We start from the raw sequence: 26,070 nt of genomic DNA, 5'->3' as shown, positions 1-26,070 counted from the left end.
CGGGGGGAGAGAAGCCGCCCTCTCTGACCGGAACCCGCACCTGACATCCCAGCCAGCGAAGCCCCAGAAGGTGGAAGAGCGGGGAGTCTGACTCGCTTCATTCATCTGGGCACCTGTGATGGCACGAACAGCGCTCACCTCCTTCATCCCCAAGGTGCCTCACACTGTGAACTCGCAGACCCCCAGGTTGCAGCCGGGGGGTGGGGGCAACTACAGGGAACGTGTTACTCTGCTGGAAGAGACGTTAAGGGATTCCGCCTCCCAAGGGCCTGCCCACTTGACATGTTCTAGAAGGAAAGTCCGGTATCAAAACATAAATCTGAACAGAAACCAAAAGAGCAAATGGCAGTGTGCATGAGGGGGACCCTTTTATTTGTGCCAACCCCAACATGCCCCCAGCTCCTTGGCCCCAGGGGCCTGCTCCTTGTTGTTACTGCTCTTTGCCTCCTCTTCATCTCTCAGGACATCCTCCCAGGATCCTCGCAGTGCGCTTCAGAGCCCAGGCTCTTCCAGGAAGCACGTGTCTTTGGGAACAGACTGTACCACTTGAAGTTCTGAAGGCAGCTGTGTTTCGGTTCCAGGATTGAGGGAGAAAGTGATCTGCAGGGCTGGGAGGAACCTCGGGTTAGCGACTCAGCCAGTATAAATCACACTGGAAGCAAAGAAAGACTTTCTCAAAGATCCCTAAGGAAAGGAAGCGCATCTCCAGTTGGCCCGTGGGTCTTACTCATTTGTCCATCCATTTATTTTTATTCACACAACATTTGGACGAAGTTTACTGTAAGCAGGGTCTGTGCTCAATGCCCGAAATACCAGAATCCCAAGATAAATACGATCTGTGCTTCCCTTTCAGTAGCCCAGAGTCTAGAAGAGGAGACAGGCAGGTGTATCCGGGCAGCAGAGCAGTTTGACAAGGGCCACGGCGGAGGTGTGGTCGGCTGCGGGTCCCGAGATGGTGAGAGACACCTCTTCAGAGGAGAAGGGGGGCTTTAACTGTTGAATAACTGCAGGACCAGGGCACGGACAGAGGCCAGAGCACACTGGTGTGGTCCCAACCGGGGCCTGTGGGTCACGGATCTTTCCCACTAACATGGAGCTTCTCCAGGGTTCAGAGAGAGGGGAAAAGAGCAAAGTACAACGTCGAGTATCGGAAGTCCGGGTGGTAGTTACCCTTGGTGAGAGGTCGTGACCAGGGTGGGGCATGAGGGGCTCCAGGGTGCCAGCTTCCTGTTTCTTGATGGCTTCGTTTACTTTGTGAAAGTAAACCAAACAGAACACTGTGATAAATGCATTTTCAGTGCAAATGTTCAATAACATTCAAACACCCCACGTACCCTGCAGTCGGGCATGGCTCAAATTCTCAGGAATGGCTCCAGCTAACAGCGGGCGTAGAAGGTGGAGATAGAGACATGAAGCAAAGTCACGCTGAGACAGCCCTGGATGCCGAGGTAAGGAGTTCCAGCTTCGTTCCCAAAGACTCACGGAGGGAGCAAGCACGCAAAGGAGCTGAGGAGTGTTTCAGAGCGTGGCCTCCGGAGCTTGGCCCCTCGTGTCACAACTGAGTTATGGTGTGAAAACTTGAAACTCGCCACCTGCAAAATGCAGCCATGGTTGTGTTTGCCTCCAGAAGCTATTTTGAGGATTGAATAAGATAATGCGCAGGAATATTTAGGAGAGTGCTCACCGTAGGTGACAAGAAACGTTTGCATTTTAGAAAACCTCAACGAGGACAACGGATGGGGGACGGCCAGACCAGCACAGGGAGATAACCCAGGAGGCTGTGCCAGTCATCTGGGGAAGACAGAATGAGAGCCTGGCCGGAATAGGGACAGTGGGAGATCTCAAGGAGAGGTCCACAAATTTGGGGGAAGGGGGGTTACAATGAACAGGCTTGACCTGGGAAATGAAAGGGAGCAAAGTCCAAGGTGACTGTCAGGCGTCTGGCTCAGGGCTCTGTGAGGATGGTGATGCCGTTAGAAAGTCAACATGAGGGGCGCCTGGGTGGCTCAGGGGTTGAGCATCTGCCTGTGGCTCAGGTTGTGATCCCGGGGTCCCGGGATCGAGTCCCACATTGGGCTCCCTGCATGGAGCCTGCATCTCTCTCTGCCTGTGTCTCTGCCTCTTTCTGTGTCTCTCATGAATAAATAAATAAAATCTAGGAAGGAGGGAAGGAAGGAAGGAAGGAAGGAAGGAAGGAAGGAAGGAAGGAAGGAAGGAAGGAAGGAAGGAAGGAAGGAAGGAAGGAAGAAAGAAGAAATTCAACATGGGGAATAGTCGTGGCAAGATCATGCATCCAATTTGGAACCTGTTGAGTGTAGGGGTCCTGGGGACAGCCAGGTGGGCATGTCCATAGGAACTCAGTAGAGGTGTTGGAGCTAAAGACATAGATTTGGGAAGGATAGAAAAGATTGTTGAAGGCGAGTGAGTAGGTGAGATCCTTCGGGGATGATGTATTGAGTGAGAAGGGCCGGGGGCCAAAGATAGAGCCCCTAAGGAGCATGGACTTTTAAGGGACAGACCAAGGAAAGGAACCTGTGAAGAAATGTGAGAAGAAACAATGAGAAAGGTAGAGGGAACAACCCGCGGAGAGTGCTGCTGGAGTAGCCAGGCAGGTGTCGCCAACTGTGACAGATGCCATGGAAATAACCCGTTAAATGAAGACAAAGCAGTGTTCACTGACCCTACACAGGATGGCCGTGGTGACTTCGGTGACAGCTAGTCCGGGGGCATAGTGGGACGCAAGCAGGATTGTCCCGGGTGTGTGTCCCGTGACTTGGAAGAAAGCAGCCAACAGATGCAATCCCGGGGAAGGGGAGCTAGAGGGCAAGGAGCTGGAGGGGAATGAGGAGTCAGTCTTTTCCTAAAGATCACAGTTTCCAGGATTCACCACGACCTGTTTTGGAGAAGGTTAGATCTGGGTCTCGATCCCCCCCACACACACACACACACACCATCTCTCTTTCCTTCTCTCCCTCTCTCCCTTCCTCCTTCCTTTTTTTCCATTCTGAGTTCCTTCTCCAGAAGCCAAAGAGTAACTTCTATAATGGGAAACACCGAATCTATTACCTTTCTAAGTATTTTAAAAATAAGATGTTGAAAATTGGGTATGCTGGGGCAAGGAAGCCAGAGGAACCCAGCTGAGCAGGGAGTTGGAGCAGGGCCAGGAGAAAGGGCTTGCCCTGGGCCCACTGCCCCCCCCCCCCGGGGTCCGTCTGTGTGGGAAGATGGTTTGGGTGTGAGTGTGACTGAGCGGACACAATCCCCGCCTTTGGGGACCCTGCCTCGGCGGCGTCACAGCCTGTTGGGCCCACCGCGTAGGGGAGCTGGCACCGCGCTCCCTGCCGTGATGCCCTGCGAGCTGTGTCCTGGCTGCGCCCCAGCCCGGTCCACCCCGCGGGCTTCCACCTGCCCCGAGAACTTGGGTTCTCGCCCACGCTGCCAGACCCGCGCCAGCTTCAGGTAGGGCTCGGAGCACACGGTCTTCAGAACCTCCCTCTGTGGCCTTCGGTTAGTCCCTGAGTGTTGGTCATTTTGCCACTTCCTGAGGGGTTCTGTGAGTCATTCTCCCGTTAGCATATAGGACATCACAGGGCCTCGGGGTGATGCTCCACGACGTCAGGTGGGCCATCCCACGCGGTGAGGCGCTCAGCTAAGGTTGGCTCGCGAGAGGGCGAGGGCGCGACATCTGCCCTGGACATGGGCTCCCCGGGCAGGTGCTCGGCTCGTGCGTGTCTTTACCCCTCCACCGCCAGCTCCCTCGGGCTCTGGCCGTCCATCCATCCCACAGACATTTACTGGGCACCTCCTGGGTGCCAGAAACTGCACGAGGTCAGCCGAGAGTTCGGCAGTGAGCCAGATCCCGGGTTCTGGAAGCGGAGACGGCCAAGGGGACAACGAACGGACGACCAAGTCCGATAACCACAGGCTGTGGCAAGCTCCCGGAAGGACGAGCTCCGTAACGAATAAGGGGCCTGCTTGTGCTCCGACCTGAAGGCGGCCAGGGAGGGAATAAGCAGTTGCCCCTCGACCTCAGCGTTTCTTTCCATAAAACCATCCAAGGGGTATCATGAGGTGACGGGGTACGGGTTGTTCACGCCGGCTGCAGTAGGGGGTGGCAGCCCTGGGGGCCCCGGAGGGACGGGGACAGGACGCCCGGCCGCACGGCGCTCTCTGCCCCGACCCAGCCGCTGGAGCCCACCCCGCTTTGTTCTGCAGGTGAGCCGGCCTCATCCCAGCGACCACCCTCTGCTGATCCTCTTCGTGGTGGGCGGAGTCACTGTCTCCGAAGCCAAGATGCTCAAAGACCTCGTGCCGTCCCTGAAGCCGGGAACCCAGGTACCGGGACTGCTGGGGGCGCAGAAGCAGGAGGGTGGCCGCTGAGGGCCCTTCCTGCAGCTTCCCAGCGCCTCTCCCCATCTCCACCTACCTTCCTGCTCCCACCCCCTCCGTCTGCCCCAGGGCCAGTGTCCCCTGATGGGGAGGCCCGGGGAGAGCTGTCCCTTACGGTCCTCGCCCGCCTCTGGGCTTCCAGCTGCTGCCATCCCTAGTCCCGATTCCTGAAGGGCACGTATTCTCTAGTGGCCGGTCAGCTCTTGATCACTCAAGAGTTGCTACTGCTTTCCAGGCTCCAGATACCTGAGGGCGACTCCCAGGGACCACGTCCCCACCGTGGCACCTGGAGGGCTGGAGGAATTGGGGGAGGCACGTCATCAAGGCAGTGACACACGTAGGTAGCCTCTCTCTGTCACCTCCTGCCGGGTCCCACTCATCCCCCTCGTAAGTGGCCCGGGGTCAGGAACACAGACCCCTCGCTGGTACAGCTCTGCCGTTGAGCAGCTGGCGGATGTGGGCGAGCACAGGCTTCGGTTTTCCCACGGAGGAGCCGGGCTAGGGTGGCTGCGAGCCTTAGACGAGGGAAGGGGAGAGAAGGCACTCCCAGGTCGGTGGCGGCTGCACAGCTCTCGCTCTCCATAAAGGGGGGCCACCCTTCGCATCAGCTGCTCCTGGGTGTAACCGAGCACGCTCTGCAGGAGGAGATTCGGCTGCTGGCACGATGCTTGGGGAGCCCGGGGAGGCACCCTGGGCGCAGAGCCCCTGCCCTGCCTCCGGAAGTTCCATCTGTCTGGGGAAGCGGAGCCTGTCACGCGGTAAGACGTCAAGTCCTCGCTTGCGCAGGCTCCCCAAAGCAGACCATGGGACAGGGACATGAGAGCGGGTGGCTTACGTGGGGGATGACCCCAGGAGGGAGTCTGAAAAGACAAGACACTGGAGAAAGGAAAGCCAGGGAAGCCCAGGCTCCGTGCCCTGGGGGCCCCGAGGAACCTGGACGACACACCCCAGAACCGTCCTGCTGGAAGACGGGGGTGTCCGGAGCATCTTCCCATCGAGCCTCGCCTCCTGCTCCCCACCTGAGACTTGCCTTTGGGGGCCGGTCTCCAGCTCTGTGCCGCCTCTGCAGGCAGCTGCGTGGGCCTCCGGGGTTTGGAGAGAGCAAAAGACATGCAGGGGCCGTGCTCTGGATGGCACGAGGGCTCACACAGGGGACTGTCCATCAGAGCCGCACGGCATCCGGAGGGGGTTCTGGGCCGGGGGGCCGGGGCTTGGGCTCCCACCTGCACCCATGACAGTGCCTGTCCCCCTGGCCAGCCCAGGGAGCCTCCGTGAAGGCCCTGCCCGCCTCTGCACTTGGTGGCCCACCCCCGGCCTGCCCCATCTCCTCAAGTGGACGTGGATTCCGTAACCAAAACCGGGGCGCCCCGGGCCTGAGCACGTGGCGGGAGCTCTGCAGGCCTGGCCTGCAGGCTTGACGGGGTACAGAGCTGGCCCGGCGGGTGGAGGGGCCGCACCGCCGTGAGGCACAGAAGACCTGGGCCCGGGGCCTCCAGACACCTGGCCTCAGAAGGGACCTGAGGACCTCGGCAGCTGCCGTACGTTCTTGAACGGGGGGTGACAGTCGCTGGCTGTGACCATTCCTGCCCTCACTACCACCCGTCGAGGTCATAGCTGGCGGAATTTCGGACAAACTGGCAAATCCTGCCCCATGTAACATCCTTTCGGCAGCACCAAGGATCTGTCTAGCGAGCCTTTCTGAGCAAGACTTTTTAGTTTTGTTTTTTTTTTTAATCAGAAAGCACACTTCTCACTGCCCCTAACAGGGTGAACCAAATCCTTAGCGCCGCATCCTAACAGCCTGACGGACACCCTAACCCTCACTCTAAAAGTATAAAAGGCGGATGTTGTTCAAAGCGGCATGACCTGAGGTTGACAACCCGGCCCCGGAACCTGCAGCGGCTTTGCCACAACCTGACCCCGTGCTCAGGCTTCTGCAGAGGGAGCCCCTCCAAGAGTTTGGGGCTCAAGGCACCGCCGGGATTGCCGTGTGTCCGTTGTGCAGAAAGTTCCACCGAAGAGCTAGCGGGGCCCCAGGAAGACGCCCCGCTCCTCCCAAGGCAGCAGCGGAGAAGAGCGGAGGGGTTCTCTATTGTAGAGCCCTTCGTCCCCTAGCTGCTGAGAGGCGGTGGGTACCGGGTGTTGGCTGGAGGGACACCTGCGGAGGCCGCTCCCCCTTACTCCGACCTCAGCAGACTCGCAGCTGCCCTGGGTCTGCGGCCACCTCTGTGCAAATCTGGGACCGGGGCCGCTGCCGGCTTTTGCAGGTGCAGTGGAGATCAGGCCCTGCTGCCCCGGCTGGCCGCGGTGGCCCTCATACTGGGGCCGTGACCCGCTCCGACGCTCAGGTCAGTTGGGGAACACGGGCCAACTAACCGAAAAGCACCGGTTCTCCTGGATCGGCGTTGCCAACAGACCTTCAACCAAGAAGCCAACGCCGACGTGACTGCCGACAGGAACAGCGGTAGTGGACGGATCCGACTCCGTATCCTGTTGGACCAGCCAGCCTGCACTCCAACGTCTCCAGGGGCGAGGACTTGCCCCCCTCCCGGCCCCCCGCAGCCCTCCTGAGTCTCGGAGGGCCTCACTGCTACGACTCGCTCCCCTGGATGAGCCCGTGTCTGCCCCCTCGGAGCCCCGCTCCTCAGTGCCGCTTCCCCGCAGGACTGACAGGCGAACCAGCCCCGTCCCCCTTCCACGGGTTCGCCCCTGGGTCTGCTCTTCTGCACACCGAGGCCTCTCAGTCCCCCGACGTGCCTCTGAGTGTGCCCTGGCAGGCCCTGGGGGGCCCTCCTCAGCCCCCGCCCGCCTCGGGCCCACCGCAGCCCACGCGGCGCAGCACACCGTCCGAGGGATGGACTCTGGGCTCGGTTTTCACTGCTCCAGAAGCGTCGGCATCGACTGAGTCTCCAGCCTTTTCTCTCCCAGTTCCTCGGTCCTGCCAGTATGACTCACCCATCCTGGGGGCTCTTGCTCGCTGGCCCTACTGCGTGCCCTCCCCTCGGCCGGAGAGGAACGTGCAGTTCTGGCTCTGGAAGGACTGCAGGGCCCAGCAGGTCCCCAGGATGGGAGAGGGACCTCGGGCCCAGGAGCTGCCCGGGCCCTCGCAGGAGTCCACCGCCTGCCGGGGGGCCTCTTCCTACTACTATTCTGCTTGCTTGCTCCCCTCCAGCCTCAGGACTTTGAGTTTCTTTTTTTTTTTTTTTTTTTTTACTATTTTGTTCCCAAGCATTTGAAGTAGGGTCAGGCTTGCTGGGTGTCATGATTGCGGGTTGATTGCTGAGTACTGAACACTAGCAACTTTCCTGGTATTACTGTCGCAGAAGGTCAAAGGGGCTCTTCCGGGGAATTCGCCAACCTGTTGATCGGCTCCTGAGAGCCTGGACAAACTAAAACCAGCCTGACTCTTGTATCCGTTCCTATTAATCCCCGTCTTCTCCAGATGCACATCTTCTATCTCCGTGTGCCTGGGTGCTATGGGGACCCCAGTACGGGAGCCTACGGTCACAGCTACCAAATCGGGTTAGTGGGCTATCCGGTGACATTCGTTGAATGTCTGCTGAGTGCCCAGCACCACTCTTGTGCCAGGGGTAGAGCAGCGAGCGAGCCAGCCCCATGCTTGCTCTCATGGGACTTAGATTCTCATCGTGAGTGACCAACATGGAACACGAGAAACTCCAGCCAGAGACAAGTGTCCCAAGAACACAGGCGGGGTTATGGTGGGAAGAAGTGGAGGGGGATGCTCCTTCCCACGGCACAGGCTCCCCGTGGAGGAGAAGGCTTTGAGAAGCTTTCAGGGACCAAGGAAAATCATAGAACCCATTTGAGGCACAGGAGAAATGATTTCTCTCCCGCGAAGCATGACACATGGGATCCAGAGACCACGTCTGCACCTGCTCGTCTTCCAGGACGGTTGTCACACTCTAAAACGGGCGTGTGTCCTCCGCTCTCCATCCTCGGTTGTTGGTCCGCGTGCCGATGGGAAAAAGCCGGCAGCTGGAGAAGGCCCTCCTCCGTCCTGACTACAGAAAAAGGGGATCGAAGAGGCGGCTCCCGCCACCCCACCCCACACCCCCTCCCACCGTGAGGCGGGAAGCTGTGTAGGCTTCCCCTCGCTCCGGAGCGCGTGCCTGGCACCGGCCTCCGTCTCACTTGCTGCCTGCTGTGGGGCCCGGGCCCAGGCGGCCCTGCAGGCTAGGCTCCGTGCCTGGATGGTGGCCACGAGGCCCCAAGGGAGGGACCGTCCCAGAAAACACAGGGGAGGACCAGCTCGGGAAACAGAGGAAGGCCGTGTGGGCACATCGGCCCCGCCATCCACTGCTTTTCATAGGCGGGCACATGCTGCCCACCCACACTTTCTAGCAGTTCTGCGTTTCTGGAGCTGCCTGTTTACTCAGCGTGTAATAGAAAAAAAGGTCAACTGAGAAGCATGTTCATACACAGTTTCGCATAACTTTAGGGGTTCAGGATGCCGAAATCCTGACCCTAAAACCCGGCTCCGGGTTCTTCTCAGATTGATTGAAAGGCCCAAGGAGAGGAGTCCAGTGACTTCCTGTCCTTTCTTTTTCCAGTCTAGATTTATTTTATTCTCACTCTCTCTCTCTCTCTCTTTTTGAGATTTATTTCTTTATTTGGGAGGTGGAGAGGGCCTGAGGGAGAGGGTGAGAATCTCAGGCAGACTCCACACGGAGCAGAGAGCCTGACCCGGGGCTCGATCACATGACCCTGACCCTGACGACCTGAGCTGGAATCAAGAGTCAGCCGCTTAACTGCCCGAGCCTCCCCGGCACCCCTAGATTCATTTTATTCTGAAGTTTCTTACTCTGAGGAAAACATCAGTGGGGTTTTAAATGGATCTTTTTTGCCCGAGTTAGCCTGGAGCCCTTATAACCTGCCCTTGAAACTCTGGAGAAAGTACAGATGGGAGTATTGGATGGCAGGCAGTCCACGAGTTCACCGTACTCTCGTCCACGCCGCCCTTCACTCCTGTGAATCAACAATTCTGAGATCATTTGCAGCGTGTGAGGTTTTGTTCTCACGTCCCCTCCACAAGGAACTTGTTAAACAACCCTCAGAAGGCACACAGGTGAGGAAGTGACCTGCGATGTCCCGCGTCTGGTTCTTTGGGCTACTCAGTCCGCCAAGCTCAGAGGCGGTGTGTTAGCAGGTCAGACAGTTCACAGGGGGTTCCCAGAAGGCCTGGTCGTTAATCTGCTCTCCCACCGGCTTAATGACACAAACCTTCCGCGTCTAACACGCATGTATGAGTGGGTGTGCGCACGCATGTGGCACCTGTGCAAGCAGGGGTAGGCCGGGCCTTGAATATGCGCTGGAGCGCAGGGCCGGCTCGGAGCCCCCAGGCCACCTCGGGCTTGTTCAGCGGCTCTGGAGGCCCTGGGGGGCCCTGGGGTCCCCGCTCCCAGCCCCCAGCCCAGACATGGAAGTCTTCATCCATACCCTCGGCCGTCTGGACAGAAACCAGTTCTCTGAAGGAATATTGCCAACAACCAAACATTCGATGGCTGCTTATAAAATCCTAATTGTCTAACAGGCCAGTCTCAGACCCTCTTAAATTCCTTCCCATCTTTGGCCATCTTCTGGTCCCCCGCTTGGCTAATTTTTTTAGAATTCTTAGAACTGTTTTTCATCCACTAATGCAGACATGCCTCGGTTGAATGGGCTGAAAACCTCTAAAAACGTTCAGATGGGTCTGAAGACCAACAGACACCGAGAATACGCCAAAGCTCGCGGCCCCTCGACGGCAACAGGCTAATGGGGCGATGGCCACGCAGCCCTGCCCGCGTCCCAGCAGGAAACTCACACAAATAGTTGAGCTGATTAGAGACCATTTTCCCAGAGCTGTTGGCGCTCTGCTACGAGAGCCTCCCGGTGCGAAAACCTTCCCACCGACCGTTGCTAAACCCACTGCCTCCTTCCTCGTCTGACCGTTCACCCACTTGATCACTAAGTCACTGTCTCCGGGGCCCGCTGGGTGTCAGGCACTGTGCGAAGACACAGCAGGAGGACGCGGGGAAGGCAACAGGGGACGCGGTGTGATACCAACAGCCGTGGGAACACTCTCTGTCTTGAGGAGGGGTGGTCCTGGAAGGCTTCCTGCAGGTGGTGATGCCGGAGCAGACTGTTGAAGGACCGAGAGGGCCTCAGGCAAAGAGCAGGGGAACTCACATTCCGGGGCAAGAAGCACCCCCAAAGTCCCAGCTGCGCAGCTGCCAGTAGTTTAGGGCGGCAGAATGTGCACCTGCTGGCGGGGGGGGTGGGGCCTGGGGCGCTGAGCAGCCATCGGATTCCCAGGTCCTGGAATGCTCTGGGGGGTGTTGGGTTTATCAAAGGGCGGGGAGGAGGCGGTCAGGGTTTTAGGCCCATGAGAAACACAGGTTTAGGTTTACACTTGGGGAGGACGGTGACTCGACTTCCCCCGCGGTGGCCCCGGGGCTGCTGTGAGCTGGAGAGAGGGAATGTCGCAGAGGGTGAAAGTGGTCAGGATGTGACGCTAATGAGCACAGCAACACAAGTACTGTTCTCAGCCCCACGAGGGCCTGTCAGCTGCGCCGATCCCGTGCGCCCTTCCTAAGGGTCACGTCGGGTGGCATCCTTACTCCCACTTCACAGACGAGGCCATCGAGCCCAGGGGGAGGAAGATGAGGCCCAGGTCAGACACCCCTAAGTCTGTGCTCTCACCCAGTACCACCCAGCAGGAGGCCTTGGTCTCCACCTCCCCCTCCTCAGAGACCCCCTGGCTCCCTTCACACGCTGCCCTGGTTTTCCATCTGTTTCTTTTTTTTTTTTTTTAAGATTTTATTTATTCATAGAGACACAGAGAGAGAGAGAGAGGCAGAGACACAGGCAGAGGGAGAAGCAGGCTCCATGCAGGGAGCCCGATGTGGGACTCGATCCTGGGTCTCCAGGATTGCGCCCTGGGCCAAAGGCAGGCGCTAAACCACTGAGCCACCCAGGGATCCCTCCATCTGTTTCTTTTCGGCCCTCCACCGGGCTCGTCCCAGGCCCCTCTGCTCCAGCCTGCGTGCTAAATACCTGCCTGTTTAGACGGGAGGGGCCTGGTCTTTGGTTCCAGCTCAGGGGAGGTCACAGCTCAGGGGAAGCCCAGCACACGGTCCGAGGGATGGACTCTGGGCTCCAGAAGCGTTGGCATCTGAGTCTCCAGCCTTTTCTCTCCCAGTTCCTCGGTCCTGCCAGCATGACTCACCCATCCTGAGGGCTCTTGCTCGCTGGCCCTACTGCGTGCCCTCCCCTCGGCCGGAGAGGAACGTGCCGTTCTGGCTCTGGAAGGACCGCAGGGGCCTGCAGTGCTGGGGGGCACAGGCAGGTCCCGAGGGCAGGAGGGGGGCCCTCTGCAGCCTCACAGGAGTCCACCGCTAGAGAGTACAGAAGAGACTTTGGTTCCTGTGCACACATTTAAAAAAAATACCCGAATAAGGGTGTCCTACTTGGTGGTGGAGGAGTCCTAGCTGTACACAAAGCCCACCCAGAACTATATTCAGAATCCTGTGTGTGTGCACAGACACGTATTTTTCTAGAGCGTTCTTAGCTTTTGCAACATGCAAAAGGAGACCTGTGACCCAATCACAAAGCCAGAATAAAACAGCAGCTCACAATTGCCGAGCGCCTCCTGTGCTCTGCGCACTGGACTTTACGTAATCCTCGCTGCAGCCAGGGGCTGCTGCTTTCCTTCTGGGATGCGCACAGGAAAGCTCCCAGGGAAGTGACTTCCTCTGGGGCACGTGGCCAGTCTGCAGTGGAGCCGGGCTCTCCGGGGCTCTGATGCGGGTGCCCGCCTGGGCGCCACCCGGGCGGCTTGGCGTGGGGAGATCCCGAGGAGTCAGTGAAGACCCTCCCGAGAGTCCGTGTCCGAATGGTGTCTACGCCGTGCGCGCAGATAAGGGGATGCTAACGTGCATTTGCTGCCCTCAAGCTCTCATCACCTGGCTTTAAGGATGACTGTGGGCCCGGACTTTAGTATTTGTTTTTCCGCCAAAACTACAGCTTGGCTGACATTAACTGTATACTGTTTAAGAAGATTCTCTCTGGAGAAAAAGTAAAAATAGCTGCGTGCAAGGGCTACCTTTTGTTTTAAGCAGAAAACGTTTTCATAATCCTCGCTTCTTGAACAAAGGGAAGAAAACGATAAAATGTTTTCTTCTCTCCTTCCTCCCTTGACTTCGGCCCCACCTGCCTTTCCTCCATGTGGGAGTGTGGACTCTTGTTTTTGACCGATGGGAGCTGGGAGCTGGCCACGTCATCGGCTTGGGTACACCTGGAAGGTCTGGGGGTGGGGGTGCAGAAGGAGGAGGTGCGCGAGCATGCGCATTCCCGGGCCGTATGGCCAGGTGAAGCCCGGTCCCCTCTGCTCAGGAGCTGGGCTGAGGAATTCCAGGTCTAGAACCTCCTCCCCCATTCCCAGCGGCAGCTCCCCAGCTGGCCATCTCTGCAAACCTCACCAGACCCAGCCCAGCCCCGCTGAACAAGTTGCTCGGGTGCTACAGAGAGAAAACTGCCTGAGAGGCAAGGTCCAGACCAAAGGACGCAGCAGGGCAGAGAGGCCCCAAGGTCCCCGTGGGCTAGGGGAGCAAACCAACCTTGCCCAGACCCCTTGACGTGACAGGAGTGACCACGTGGGCAACTGGATGCTGGGGTCAGCCTGTCTGGTCGGAATCCTAGCCCAGCTATCTCCTGTGTGTCCTTGGGCAAGTGGGTTGAGCCTTTCTGTACTTTATCTCCCTTAACTACAAAATAGGAGTAACGTGTGTACGCATGGCACAAGGTTGTGATGAAGATTACGTGGCTACCAAGAGAGACCAGCCTCAGAGCCTGGCGCATCCTAAGAACCAATAAATATTAGCCAATACCATCATTAGCCCACCATCGTTATAGGTCGAATCGTGTCCTCCTCCCAAAAGATGCTGAAGTCTGAACCCCTACAGCCTGCAAATGTGACCTTATTGGACATAGGTCTTGGCAGGTGATCGTGTTAAGATGAGATCATTAGGGTGAGCTCTCATCCGGTATGACTGTGACCTTATTAAAAAAAAGGGGGGGTGAGGGGGGAATTTGGACAGAAAGACACACATAGATGGAAGACAGTGCGAAGGCACAAGGAAGCTGAGAGGAAAGCATGGAACTGATTCTCCCTCACAACCCTTGGGAGGCACCGACCCCACCAACACCCTCGTCTTGGACTTGCGGCATTCAGAACCATGAGACAATAAATTACTGTTATTCAAAATGTCCAGTTCTGGGGACTAGGAAGTTAACAGAGTCATCATCATTTTCACCCACAACGCCGTCCGCCTCTTGGGTGTCCTTCTCATGCTCCCTGAAGGAGCGGAGGCTCCCTGGAGAAGAGAGAAACCTCTCTCTCTCTTCTCTCCCCCCCGCCCCCCTTGGTCACATCACTGGATCCCAAAGCTACAGTATGATCGGATTCGGTTCAGCCGCCGGGTGGTGGCTGGGCGAGGCCATCCTGGGTGCCAGCGGCTTAAAGGTTCAGGAACCCTGCTGTCCCACGGGCCATCCTTCCCAGCCTGGGCACCCGTCCTCCCACCCAGGACACTAGCCTCCAGTGGCCTTCGAGCTGCCCCCCCGGCTTTCCCCCCACAGTGCCCCACTCCACGCCTTCCCCCATAGAAACACATTGCCTTTTCTTTCCCGACGTCCGATAACCTGGGGTCGGCTTCCCTAATGGTCTGCGGTGTGTTTGTCCCCTCCCGCTGGTAGGTCATCGTGCTGTCCACGCGACTCCTGAAGCCGCTTAACATTCCTGAGCTGTTATTTGCCACCGACCGGCTGCATCCAGACCTTGGCTTCTGAGCGATGCTGCTGCTGCGATGACACCTGCCCGTGGTGGAAACACCTGTATTGCCGCCTGTCGCCCTTCACGACCCGCCTCCGAAACCAACGTCCTCTGCCCATTGTGGGGAGGACGGAATTCTCCCTGAAGGGTCTTGACCACACGTAGCGAAGGACTGCGCTCGGATTGCCAGCGATTCTTTAAAAAAAAAAAAAAAAAAATCATCTTCCTAAAGGTATCAAACTTTCGGCCTGCTTCACTCAACCTAATTCTCATTTCTCCTTCGCCCTGTTGACCTTCCCGATTCCAAGGGCAAGGTTGTCAGCGCTACGTAAACACCTGTTGGCAAGCGCTGGCGGATTACGAGCCGTTTGGTCTGCAGTCGCTCAAGAAATGAGACCTGCTTTGGACTTCCGGGTGCGAGGGAAGTGTGGCTTTCCCTAAGATCATGTAACTGGGGGGAACATTGCAGATGGGATCTGGGACCTCGCTGAGAGGCCGGAGGGGCGGGTGGCAGCCGGGGCCTGCCCTGTCCACCCATCCGGCCACTGTCCCCCGTGCTCGCACGCAGGCCCACCGGCCCACTTGGAACAGTGGTGGGGGAGGTGGATTGGGCGGCTGTCCCTGCCTAGCAAAGGGCTTCCTCCCCGCCCAAGGGAAGGCCCCCTAAAGGTGTCTGGTCCAGGGAGTCCAGACGGGGACCCCGACCCCCGGGACCTCCAGGAGTCCACGTTTCTACTGAAATAGAAAGCTCGCTTTTTCTGTTGGTCTGACTTTTCCTTCCGGTTATGACAGAAAACCCTCGACCCCACGAGTGAAGCTAGTTAAGAACCCCGGCAAACATTAACTGCTTGGAACCCAGCTATGCATTTGTGTAGGTGTAGGGTTCGCGGAAATTTCTAGCGCCTCCGAAAGATGTTTGTAATGAAGAGGGGAAGCGGAAAAACCGCTCTAGAGTGGATTAAACAGGTAGGGACGCGAAATGTCAATCAAAACACTCACACATGTCTCAGATTTTAGTTCCCTCTAAAATAATGTCATTTTATGAAAAAGACTGTGAAGTTGGAAAGCATTCGGAGACACGATCACAGCAGGTCTTATATACACCAGTGTTCTTTTTCTTTCCTTTTTCCTTTTTTTTTTTTTTTTTTCTTTTTTTGGTCCGAGTATGCTTTCCAGCTAACTCCAGTGGTGCTGATCCTGGAGAGCCCCCACGCCTCTTTCATTCCTCTTTATCTAGAAGCTTGAATCTGAGGAAGGAAGAAAATGGCAATAGCCCGAAAGAAATGGTAATTACAGCAGAGATCGCTCTTTTCTAAAATTAAAAATAATAATAATAATAATAACCTGTTATGTGTGTCAGTATGTGTTCATTCATTTCCAGGTACTGAGTGACACGTTCCAGGCACTGGGCTGGGTTCCGGCCACGCTGGTGAGGGACCCAGACGCGACGCCCCTGACTCTGGGGCTCTCGCCGACTGAGCAGCTGGGGCTCCTGGTGCCCTGGCCCTGTGAGAAGTTTTACACCGTATGTCTGTGTGCAAAGGTCACTCTCGGGGCACCTGGGGGGCTCAGCGGTTGAGCGTCTGCCTTTGGCTCAGGGTGCGATCCTGGGGTCCTGGGATCGAGTCCCGCATCGGGCTCCCCGCAGGGAGCCTGCTTCTCCCTCTGCCTGTGTCTCTGCCTCTCTCATGATTAAATAATAAAATATTTTTAAAAAAAGAAAAGGAAAACAAACTCTCTGGAAATTTAAAAACCAAACTGCTAACAAGTAGTGACCTCTGGGAAGGGGTACAGGTGGGAGGGCTCAGAAAAGGGGGAGCCTCGTTCTCTGTAGACTTCTGTGTTGAGTTTTCTTCGCAGCGAACACGTACTGGTGTATCACTTGTGTGGCTTTAGTGCAGCCCTACAAGTTCTTCTTTTAAAAAAAGAATACTCGCAAGCTTCTAATCTGGACTCACACAAGCAGGACGCCCCTGATTGTTAAGTGTGGTCGTCCAGCAGGTACTGTGCCCCCCCAAGGGGGCCAGGGGGTGCGAGGGGGAAGATGTCACAGGTTTGCCTTAGAACCATCCTCTTGCATCTCTGTGGTGGCCGGTTGGCCTAAGGGAGCTAGACAGGCAATCAGTTAGCGGAAGGCTTTGGACAAACAAGAAGGCTCACGGTGACCGGAGTGTGTTTGGAAGAAGGTAGGGCCCATGGGACAGAGCACGGCTCCTTGAATTAGGAGCAGAAGCATGGGATCCCCGGGGGGCCCAGCGGTTCAGCGCCTGCCTTCGGCCCAGGGCGTGACCCTGGAGTCCTGGGACCGAGTCCCACGTCGGGCTCCCTGCATGGAGCCTGCTTCTGCCTCTGCCTGTGTCTCTGCCTCTCTCTTTCTCTGTCTCTTCTGAATAAATAAAATCTTTAAAAAAAAATAAAAGCAGAAGCATAATGGAAACTTGGTATAAATTCTACCAAGGGCCTTCGTCAGATAAGGAAAAAGAAGACACTGAGGCAGGGGCATGCGGGCCCCTGGCCTGAGCCCCCTAGGACCTCTCTGGTGCTCACTACCCAGGAGCCCGAGAGGATGAGCGGGAAGGGATGGCGCCCTGGACCGCCTGCCAGGCTGTGCCCGGGGCCCCCGAGGGCGGTGGGGGGCTCCTCACACCTCCACGCCTCCACCTGGGAGACACGGACACGACTGCGGGGGACCTAGCCCAGGGGAGGGAGGCCGTCCCTCACGCAGCGGCTGGCGCGTGACACCAGGACCGTGGGTCTTGAGTAGCCGGGACGCCGAGCGAGTCCCCTCTCGAGGCGATGAAGTCCCACCCGGAGCACGACGCCAAGCGAAGGGAAAATTCAGAGGACAGGCGTGCCCGGGCCCGCGTGGAGACAGGAAAGGGAGGAGGAGGGACCTTGTCGGTGCCGAGCTCCACCCCGCGGTCCCCTCTGCCCTCGGCTGGCCCGGCAGTTGGACGGGACCCGGGCCTGCCTCATGGGGCTGCTGTCGGAATGACCCGGCACGTCGTGGGAGGCTGGCGTGGCCCCTGCCTGCGCACCAGGCCCGTGTCCCTCGGGGAAGCTTCCCCACCGGCAGCGCCAGCCACCCAGCAGCCGGCGCGGGTTCGGAGCCCGACGGCCGTCTCCACCACAGGCTCACGAGCCCACGAACACGAACCCGCTCGGGAGGGACTGCTTGGCCAAGCTGAGTGGCTAGAGCCGCTTCCCCGTCTCGGGGCCTGGCTCGGGCGGTTGGCCCTGAACCCCGGCTGCCCCGCCCGTGGGACCACCGACAGGTGTAAGTGCTCTGCCTGTCGCCCTCCTGCTGGAGTCTGCTTCCCGGAGACACAGCGGGCACAGCGCTCGGGCTGCGTCAGCCCAGGGTCCCCCGAGGGGCTCTGTTTCCACCGGCCCCCCGCGGCGCAGCCTCACCCCAGTAACAGAGCTCCATCGAGCTCCCCTCCAGACCACTACTACTTATTTTACCCTGGTTACCAGAAACGGTCTCAACAACAAACAATCCAGTGTCCTGAGTGCCGTCGGCCATCCCTGCTTCGGGGACGTTGGAAACCCCATCTCTCTTTTAAGGCAGCTTTGAAAGACAAAACCAGATGATGGAGGGTATTTGAGAAGGGAGGTGGGGTGGCCACCAAGGAGCTGGGATCTTGCCCCTCTCGGTTATAACCCGGATCCCCTTCCCTCCACACCAAATTAGTAAAAGGAGGATAGTGAGAACTTTCTGGAAGCCTCTCTCTCTGGACTCCAAAGGGCACAGAAAACAGCCGGTTCTCCCCGGTGGGCCCGGTGCCCGGGGGGGGGGGGGGGGGGGGGGGGAGCCGCAGGGCCGCCGACCCCTCCCCTGCACAGGCAGGCCCAGGCCTCGCCCAGCGCCCGGCTGCCCAGGATTTGCCCACGGCCCGTCCGGAAAACACATCTGTTCTCCCGCCTTGGGGTGCCCGGCCAGGGTCCCCCGTGCTCCAGGGCCCGGGCGCAGGGTGAACAGGCCGCCTCCCCGGGGGGAGGTGCTTGCACCTGCACCCCGCACAGCAGCCCAGTGATGCGGCAGCAGCGGGGAACCGGGGAAGCCAGACAGCAGGGCAGCCCCGGATCCGGGTGCGCCTCCCCCTCCCCCCGCCCCCAGCCCTGCCTCCGCCTCTGTTACTCAGTGGCGGGACTGGAGGCCAGAGGCTGATGACAACAGCAGATGTGGCTGCGCAGCCAGGCGGGAGGGGCCGCAACCCACGCTGCCCGGGGGATGGAGGAAAGCCAGTGTGGGGTTAGATGCAGGGGTACTGGGGTGCAGGGGGCGGGGAGGGCCAGGGTGCAGGGAGGGCCAGGGTGCAGGGAGGAGGGGTGGGGTGCAGGGGGGAGGGGTGGGGGCCAGGGTGCAGGGGGTGGGGTGCAGGGGGGCTGGGGTGCATGGGGGTAGGGGTGGGGCCAGGGTGCAGGGGGCAGGGTGTAGGGGGGCTGGGGTGCATGGGGGGAGGGCCTGGGTGCAGGGGGGTGGGGTTCAGGGGGCGGAGTGCGGGGGTACCAGGGTGCAGGGGAGCAGGGGGCAGGGAGGGCCAGGGTGCAGGGGGCTGGGATGCAGGGTGCATGGAGGGCCGAGGTACAGGGGTGGAGGGGTGGGGGCTGGGGGTAGTGGATGGGGTGCAGGGGGACCAGGGTGCAGGGGGCCAGGGTACGGGGGGCAGGGTGTGGGGGTGCCAGGGTGTGGGGACCAGGGCACAGAGCAGGGACCAGGGCACGGGGGCCGGGGTGCAGGGGAGCAGGGCACAGGGGATCAGGGCCCTGAGGCCCAGCATCTGTGAGACACAAAAGGAAAAAGCACCCAGGGGAGTTTGCTTGGAGGAGGGGGGCCGGGAAGCTGGGCGAGCTGCCCAGGGACGAGGCTGTGGCTTCAGACGGGCCTGAGCTTTGGGGCAGGAGGTCCTGACTGGGCCTCTGAGTTACTGGATCAGCTCCCTAATTCTTCAGAGCCTCCCTCCTCCCTGTCTGCAGAAAGGACTCAAAACCCCTAAAAATGAGGTGGGTGTGGAGAACGTAATTATTTCAAACACCCCACAGGGCGGGACACAGGTTTCAACCAACAGAAACAGTCCTTGTTCCTACCTGTGAGGCCCTCAGCGGTGCTGTGGGTCCGGGCCTCAGTCTTCTCATCTTTAAAATGGGAGCAGTAGTACTCCCTTCCGCCTGGGATTCTTGGGAAGACTGAAGGAGATCATGGGAAATCGACCCATCATAAATGCTCAGTAAACTCCAACCGTATCAATTCTCCACCACCCTCGCACCCCTCCCTTCCTTCCCCTGCTGGCAAAGGGGGCGCCCCCACGGCGACAGGAGAGGGCTGTCTCCCCGAGCCACAGGGTTGCAGTGCAGAAATCCTAAAACAAACACTCAGGGATTAAGAAATGCTAATAATAAAAAAGATGAGCAAAGGTAATGAAACATGAAGCTAAATTCACGAGAAGAAAATCTGGTATATTCCAGAACTGTAAATATTTAAGTTTAGCCTGAGACACTGGACAGAACTGGGGCCTGGGGCGGGGGGGGGGGGGGGGGGGGTGAGGGGGAGGTTCCAGCAGGGTCTGTCTGTCTGTCTCACACACACTTTAGCCCCCTGGGTGGACGAGAGCCCCGGGACCCTGACCCACCCAGACCTCGGAGGTGACGTAGAGCAAGTGCGGCGCAAGGGGGAAGAGGAGGCCACCCCGAGGCCCGCAGGCTCGGAGAGCCTGCAATGGAGGGGAGACGGAAGCAGTGGGGGCTCAGCCCTGCTCAGCCCCCCTCTGAGGTGACGCCCCGGGGAGACTCCGCGTCCTCTTTGATTCCAGAACACGGGCAGACGTCCACTGCCAAGGCCTCAAAGGTAACCTCTTCTCCCCGGACAGTGGGGATACAACTACACAGGATGAATGAAACTGAAATCGAGCAGAACGTAGTTGGAGACACTTGTTAGTGCCGCTGTGCCCACGCTTTCCCTCCCTGTCCCAACACGCACACACACACGCACACGCACACGCACACCTTCCTCAGACGCTGGGTTCGGCATAAGCATCGAAAACTGTCCTCCAACTAAGGAAGGCTGGGGCATCACCAGAAGCCCTGTCAAGAACAGGCAGGATGTTTATGGGGGGAAACAGATTTGGGAGCCCGCACCCCACGGCGGGGGGCCGTCGACAGCCGGGCCTTGGGGCCGCTTCCTTGGTCCAGGCCCACCCCTGAGCCTGCAGTGCCCTGGGTAGGGGACGTTGAAGAAATAACACTAGTCACAAGATGTTGATTCCTGTCCCTTGTGTGACCTTGAGGACAGCACTCAAACCTCAGAGCCTGTTTCCCTCACCTGTAAACGGCAGGATCTGCTCCCCGACCCGCTCGCGGGGCTCTCCGAGGACTAGGCGAGGTCAAGGACGTGAAAGCCCTACTCAGAGGTGTCGTTCTTTGCCCACGAAGGTGGTGGCTCACGCAGCCTTGCCTGGTCTCCCAGGCCTAGACGGAAGCAGGTGCTCCCGACAGGGCCCCGGCTCCACGGCTCCCAGCGTCTACAGTGAGAAGAAAGCGCGTGTTTAGAGAGCAGCGGACCCGAGCAGGCCTGCCAAGTAAACCACGTGTAGGAGAGAAGCAGTGAGCTCGTCCAGAAGCATTCGCAAGGCTCAGCTGAGGGATGTCTTAATAGCAGAAAACAGAGGGACAGACGTCTGTCTTGGCTTTACCTGGAGGATCCTGCAGGGAAGAGAGAGGAGATACACTATTCTGGAGTATAAAGCAGCAAATGACAACTTAGAGCAGGGGGGAGGCCTTTGACAAGTGAATTAGCTGGTTCGTAAGCCTGTCTCCTCACCTGTACAAAGGGGGATAAGACAACGCATCCCATTGGTGTGCTCCGAGACCTAGGAGGGGACCCTAGGAGGCCCAGTGCCTGACGCCAGGCGCCCAGTCAGTACGAGACGCCAAGGAACACTTAGTCTGGAGGGCAGGAGGTCGGCATTTCAATAAAGACCAAGTCAGAGGCCCGCTCTTTTAAAATGATATTTTATTGTACATAAAATAAATTAATTACAGTTTAAGCCAAAGCATGAGTGGCTTTTTAAAGTGCATCTGTGTCGGGGATTTGGCGGTGGCCCCTTATCTGTTCACTCGCTGTTAAGACAGTGTGTTCATATTCAAGCCACGACTCGGCCAGGCCTAGGGGACAACCCAACGTCATTGCCGTGAGCCATTTACACAAATCACACCAAAGTCTATGAACGCATTTTTTTTTTCTGTACCTGATGCAACAGTTAAAAAAAAAAAAAAAATTATACAGTCTCACGATTACTCAAAAGTCCGGGGCTGAAGAGTTGAGTTCTCAACCATTTAACACATGTTCAACTAAGCATCTTCATCCTGTGTCGGGAGGAAGCCGCGCCTTCCTGCAGGCCCTCTAAGCTTCCAGATGTCCGTCTGTATCCACACATGTGGCCCATACACCCCACCCTTTATTGGGGGTGGGGGTGGCATCTGCCTCCTTGCTCTTTAAAGAAGAAATCTGGGTATCGTCCGGGGTAGGCAGGCATTCCGCTGGGACTAGCGTGTCACAGGCCAGTCGGACTCTAGGAGAAAAAGCAGTGCCTCCTCTTGGTGGGATGGAGGGCGGGGTGGGGAGAAAAGGGAAAAGAAAGAAAGAGGAGAGAGGAAAGGCCACGAGCGCTTCATCTGTTCTTCCATTCCCCCTGCCGACCACGCCAATCTAGTTGGCTGTGACTGTCATTTACTGTCATTTACAAGGTGAGGACCAGAGTCCAGAGTGATGCAGCCGCCCTCCCCACTCCAAAGGAAGCATAGTTCGCATCTTCGGGGCGGCTCCTCTCTCGGATCGCTGGCTCTCCTGCGGCAGTTCCACCAGGCCCTCCTGGCCCCTCTGCTCTGGCCCTTTCTGGAACCGTGAATGCCTGCCAGCCTGCACCGTTCCCGTTCCCGTGGGAGAAGCTCAGGCCTTCTTCCTGGGAAGCCCAAACCCCGCCCCCACCCCACCCCCGGAGCGTCCCTGCTTCAGACGGAGGTGACAGTCCTCACTTTGGCCGAGAGGGCTTGCTTGAACCTCCTCTTGAGGTCCTGCATGTTGGGGGACTTGGGCCTGGGGATGAGGGAGGTTCTCCGCTTCTCGGGTGTGCTGCTGGGCTGCTGTTTGTGACTCACTTCCTTGCACAAGACGTGGAAAGCGCTGTAGACGTCGTTGTAATTTTCGCTGACAGACACCTCGTAGAACGAGCAGCCCAGCACGCTGGCCAGCTGCAGTCCGAGCTGGGGGTCAACCTGCTTGACGTGCAGCAGGTCAGCTTTGTTGGCCACGACCACCACGGGCAGCCGGGTGCCCAGGTGCAGCTGCTGGACGTGCTGGTGGAGCTGGCCGATGAGTTCGTAGCTCTTGTAGTCGGTGATGGAGAACACGATCACCACGGCATCGGCCCAGCGGATGCACCTATTCAGCTGCTCGCCGCAGCTCAGGCCGTTCTCGTGGACCTGCAAGGCAGGGGGGAGGGCGAGGTGAGCGCCGGGGGGGCCGAGAAGAGCCCGGGCTCGGCTGGACCGCCGGTTCAAAAGGGACCCTCGACGGTAACCGCCGGCTCGCAGGCCATAAACAAGTCCTATCCCCGCACACTTCAGCCTTCCTGACAGTATGTTGACCCAGCTGCACAGAGCTGGAATAAATAACAGTGCAGCTCACCACACTCAAGTGGAAAATTGACCTGCAGAGAACTCCACGCAGAGAGACTTTGTAGTTGCACAAAATGGGAAATTAACTGGCTAGACAGTAAGTCTGGGGAAGTAAAGATAGGAGCTGGAAGCATTTAAACCTGGATAACCGCCCAGTTCAAGAGGGAAACACACACACACACACACACACACGCGCGCGCGCACACACACACGCACCAGCAGGGCTCTTTTGTCTATAGAGTAACTTTCCACAGTACAAAAATGATCCCGCGTCTTTAAAGACTAAACGTTCGATTTTTAATGCCAAATACACGAATGTAAAAAACTGATCTTTTTGACCATAGCGAGGAAACTGTGCCAATTCCATGTGTGTTTGGTTTGGTCTTTCCTGCCGGATAGAACCCTCCTAAGAGAAGACTTCTGCCCCTCAGCCAAACCTCCCACATGAAGCCAGGCCAAGACCAACCAACAGCCAAATACAACTGAAGTGACAAGCAACATGTAAAAGCCTAGTTCTGACTCCCCCAAATCTCTCTCCTCTTTAGCACAAGGCATTATTCTGAGAACAACTGAACAATTCCAGAGCCAAGGGGGCTCCCTTTGACTTAATCACAAATCTCAGGGCTTCTTACCTGAATACCTGGCGTGTCTTGAACCTGAATAGCCAGGGTTTCACCTTCTATTTGCACTTGTCTGGTATAGAGATTACCTAGAAAGGGGAAAAAAAAAAAAAAAGGAAAAAGAGAGAGATTATGGTTTTCCTTCCCGTACAACTTTTAAAACATGGTGGGATTTCTTTTTTTAAAAAAATACCCAACCTAAACTGATACACACAAGTAAGCCATAGTTTATTGTATATAATCAGCATATTTCAGCCGGGTTTTTTTTTGTTTTTGTTTTTGTTTTCAACAACAGCAATTTTAACCTCAGATTAGGGGATTTATTTAAATCAAGGCAAGGTCTGCAAGTTTGTGGAAAGTGATTTATCTACTTTTAAAGGGATCTTCCATACTTAGAGTATCTCCTTGAAGGAAATGTTCTTGTTCGGCAAGAACAATGCATTGGCCATTTGTTTTAGTTTAGTACTTCATTACTCTCTGATGTCAATTTAGGCAAATGTCATTAGTCAATGCACAGCCAACGTTATCAGTTGGAATAAAAATGTGACATAGTGGTAGCCAAATCTACATCAAAGCAGAAGGCTGTCATGCCTTATCTTGGGATGGTTTATACAGCACATTTCAAATAATCCCCTTAGATACTAAATATGGTCTAAGGATTTAAGCAATTTGCTAACAGAGCATAGGTAGAAAGCCCTTAAGCCTCCCCGGTGGCCATCTTTTATCACAGAGATTGAAATAACGTCCTCTCATGTATTTGGGAGCTCCCCTCCTCAAATTCTACCCATGTGGTTATTTTTTTTTTCTTTGTTCAGAAAAGAGAACTTTAGGTTTACAACTGCTCTCCTTCGGCCTTTGCTTTAAAAGGTCACCTCTGAAAGGCAGCCAACGGAGAGGGAGCGGGAGAGGGAGAGGGGTGGGGGAGGAGCTGCCCATCTTTTTGTTTTGTTTTGTTTTTATGACTTTTGCAGGAGTGTTTTGAAGGGAGAGGCTCCTGAGTACAAAGGGTGCTTCCAACTGGGGTCCCTATAGTTAAAACATACCAAGGAGAATACTTTCGGGCACTTGATAAAATGATGAATGGGCCTGGAATGGAAGGAGGCCAGATGGCAGTCATGGGAGGGGGCAGGCCCAAGTGGCAGTGGCAGGATGCTGATGCTCGGGCTGTCACTGCGGAGGAAGCTCCCTGGGAGACACTGGAAAAGGGCAGGAGCCGGCGCCCGCCTCCTCACCTGCGTTTCTCTCGTAGTCCCCGATGAACCGTTTGGTGAGGAACCGGACCACCAGAGCTGCAGGCCAGGAAGGAGGAGGAAGGAGAGTTAACTGCGGCCTAAGGCGTCACACTGGCGTGCACCCCCCGCCCCCCCACCCCCAGCCTGGGAAACCTCGCCGGCCGCGAAGGGGGCCGGGAGCCGGGGCGCCACCGAGTGCCTCCATCCTTCCTCCATGCACGGCGGGGAGCGGGGCGGGGAGCGGGGCGGGGAGCGGGGCGGGGAGCGGGGAGCGGGGAGCGGGGAGCGGGCCCGGGCCGGTGAGCTGCGGCTCTGTCCAGCTGGGAGGCGCCCCGGCCCCCGCCTCTGGGCCCGGCGGGGCCGCACCTAGCTTCCAGCAGACAGATGTGCTCCCTAACCTTCCAGACCCCGAGGAGGAGGAGGGGGAGGGGGGAGGGGGGGGGGAGCAGGGCTCGTCCGGCCCCTGGTGCTGCAGGCCCCGCCGGCGGCCTCAAGGAGCCCCGAGCTCTGCTCCCGGCCTGGATCCCAGGTGCCCCACCTGTCGGGGCGCGGGCGGCGCAGGCTCGGGTCCCCGCGGCAGGACCCCCCCGGCCGCGTCCTGGCCCGCGGTGGGCGGCTCCCGCCGCAGCGCGGACACTCACCGGTCTTGCCCACGCCGCTGGCCCCCACCACCGCGATCTTGACCAGGCGGCGGCCCGCGGCGCCCGCGCAGCAGTCGGCGGCGGCGGCGGCGGCGGCGGCGCTGCCCGGGGCGGGGTACTCGGCGATGGTGCACATGTTCTGAATGAGGCGCATCGCCGCTCCAGCCGGGGCTGCCCCGCGCGGGACGGGACCTGCGGGCGGCCGGGCGGGGCGGGGCGCGGCCGAGGGCTCCGCGGCGGAGAGGCAGCGGGCGCGGGGCGGGGGCGCGGGGCGCGGGGCGCGGGGCGCGGGGCGCGGGGCGCGGGGCGCGGGCGGGGGCTCGGGCCGGGACTGCCGCCGGGACGCGCGCGCGCTGTTTTCTCCCGGGCTGGCCCCGCCCCCTGCGTCCCGCAGCCAATCCCGGGGCGCCCCGCGGGAGGCTCCGCCCCCGGCGCCGCTCCGCGCTCGCCGCGCCCCCGGGGGTGCCCGCAGCCAGCGCGGGGGGCGGGGGCCCGGGCCGCGGGGGCGGGGCCTCGAGGGGCGGGGCCCGGGCCGCGGGGGCGGGGCGAGCCGGAAGCGCCTCCAGGGGTCCCGCTGCGCGGACACGCGGCCGATGCTGTGGCCTCGGGGCTGGGGGCGCCTCGGGTTGCGGGGCGCGGCGGCGGCGGCCCCCGGGGTCGGGCCCGTGCCTGAGTCCCCGTCC

At 58.5% G+C, this 26,070-nt stretch overlaps 2 protein-coding genes across 5 annotated transcripts in view; one reads left to right on the top strand and one right to left on the bottom strand.

The window, feature by feature from the left end:
• SCFD2 (sec1 family domain containing 2) overlaps nucleotides 1-15,568 on the top strand; it is a 413,820-nt gene extending 398,252 nt beyond the window's left edge. Inside the window, exons 8-11 of one of the 4 annotated variants that reach the window (XR_005369015.1) lie at nucleotides 4,216-4,335; nucleotides 4,625-4,726; nucleotides 5,031-5,147; nucleotides 14,143-15,568. Coding sequence is in view for 1 of the 4 variants with exons in the window: in XM_038556084.1 (XP_038412012.1) it covers nucleotides 4,216-4,335; nucleotides 14,143-14,235 (213 nt within the window). In the remaining 3 variants the exon portion in view is untranslated. The remainder of the gene's footprint in view (nucleotides 1-4,215; nucleotides 4,336-4,624; nucleotides 4,727-5,030; nucleotides 5,148-14,142) is intronic. The other 3 variants (XR_005369014.1, XR_005369016.1, XM_038556084.1) reach the window with 3 other exon arrangements.
• A 5,644-nt stretch (nucleotides 15,569-21,212) lies between these two features.
• RASL11B (RAS like family 11 member B) lies at nucleotides 21,213-25,541 on the bottom strand. Its single transcript, XM_038556083.1, has 4 exons — nucleotides 25,388-25,541; nucleotides 24,747-24,803; nucleotides 23,527-23,603; nucleotides 21,213-22,699 (listed from the first exon to the last, which is right to left on the bottom strand). Exons 1-4 carry the CDS (start codon nucleotides 25,539-25,541, stop codon nucleotides 22,229-22,231), a joined length of 759 nt encoding a protein of 252 aa, XP_038412011.1. The 3' UTR covers nucleotides 21,213-22,228.
• Nucleotides 25,542-26,070: the final 529 nt, after the last annotated feature.

This window comes from Canis lupus, chromosome 13 (genome assembly GCF_011100685.1).
Source record: "Canis lupus familiaris isolate Mischka breed German Shepherd chromosome 13, alternate assembly UU_Cfam_GSD_1.0, whole genome shotgun sequence".
Classification (NCBI taxonomy): domain Eukaryota; kingdom Metazoa; phylum Chordata; class Mammalia; order Carnivora; family Canidae; genus Canis; species Canis lupus.
The sequence above is the reverse complement of the archived record's forward strand: the minus strand, read 5'-3'. Positions and strand labels throughout refer to the sequence as shown.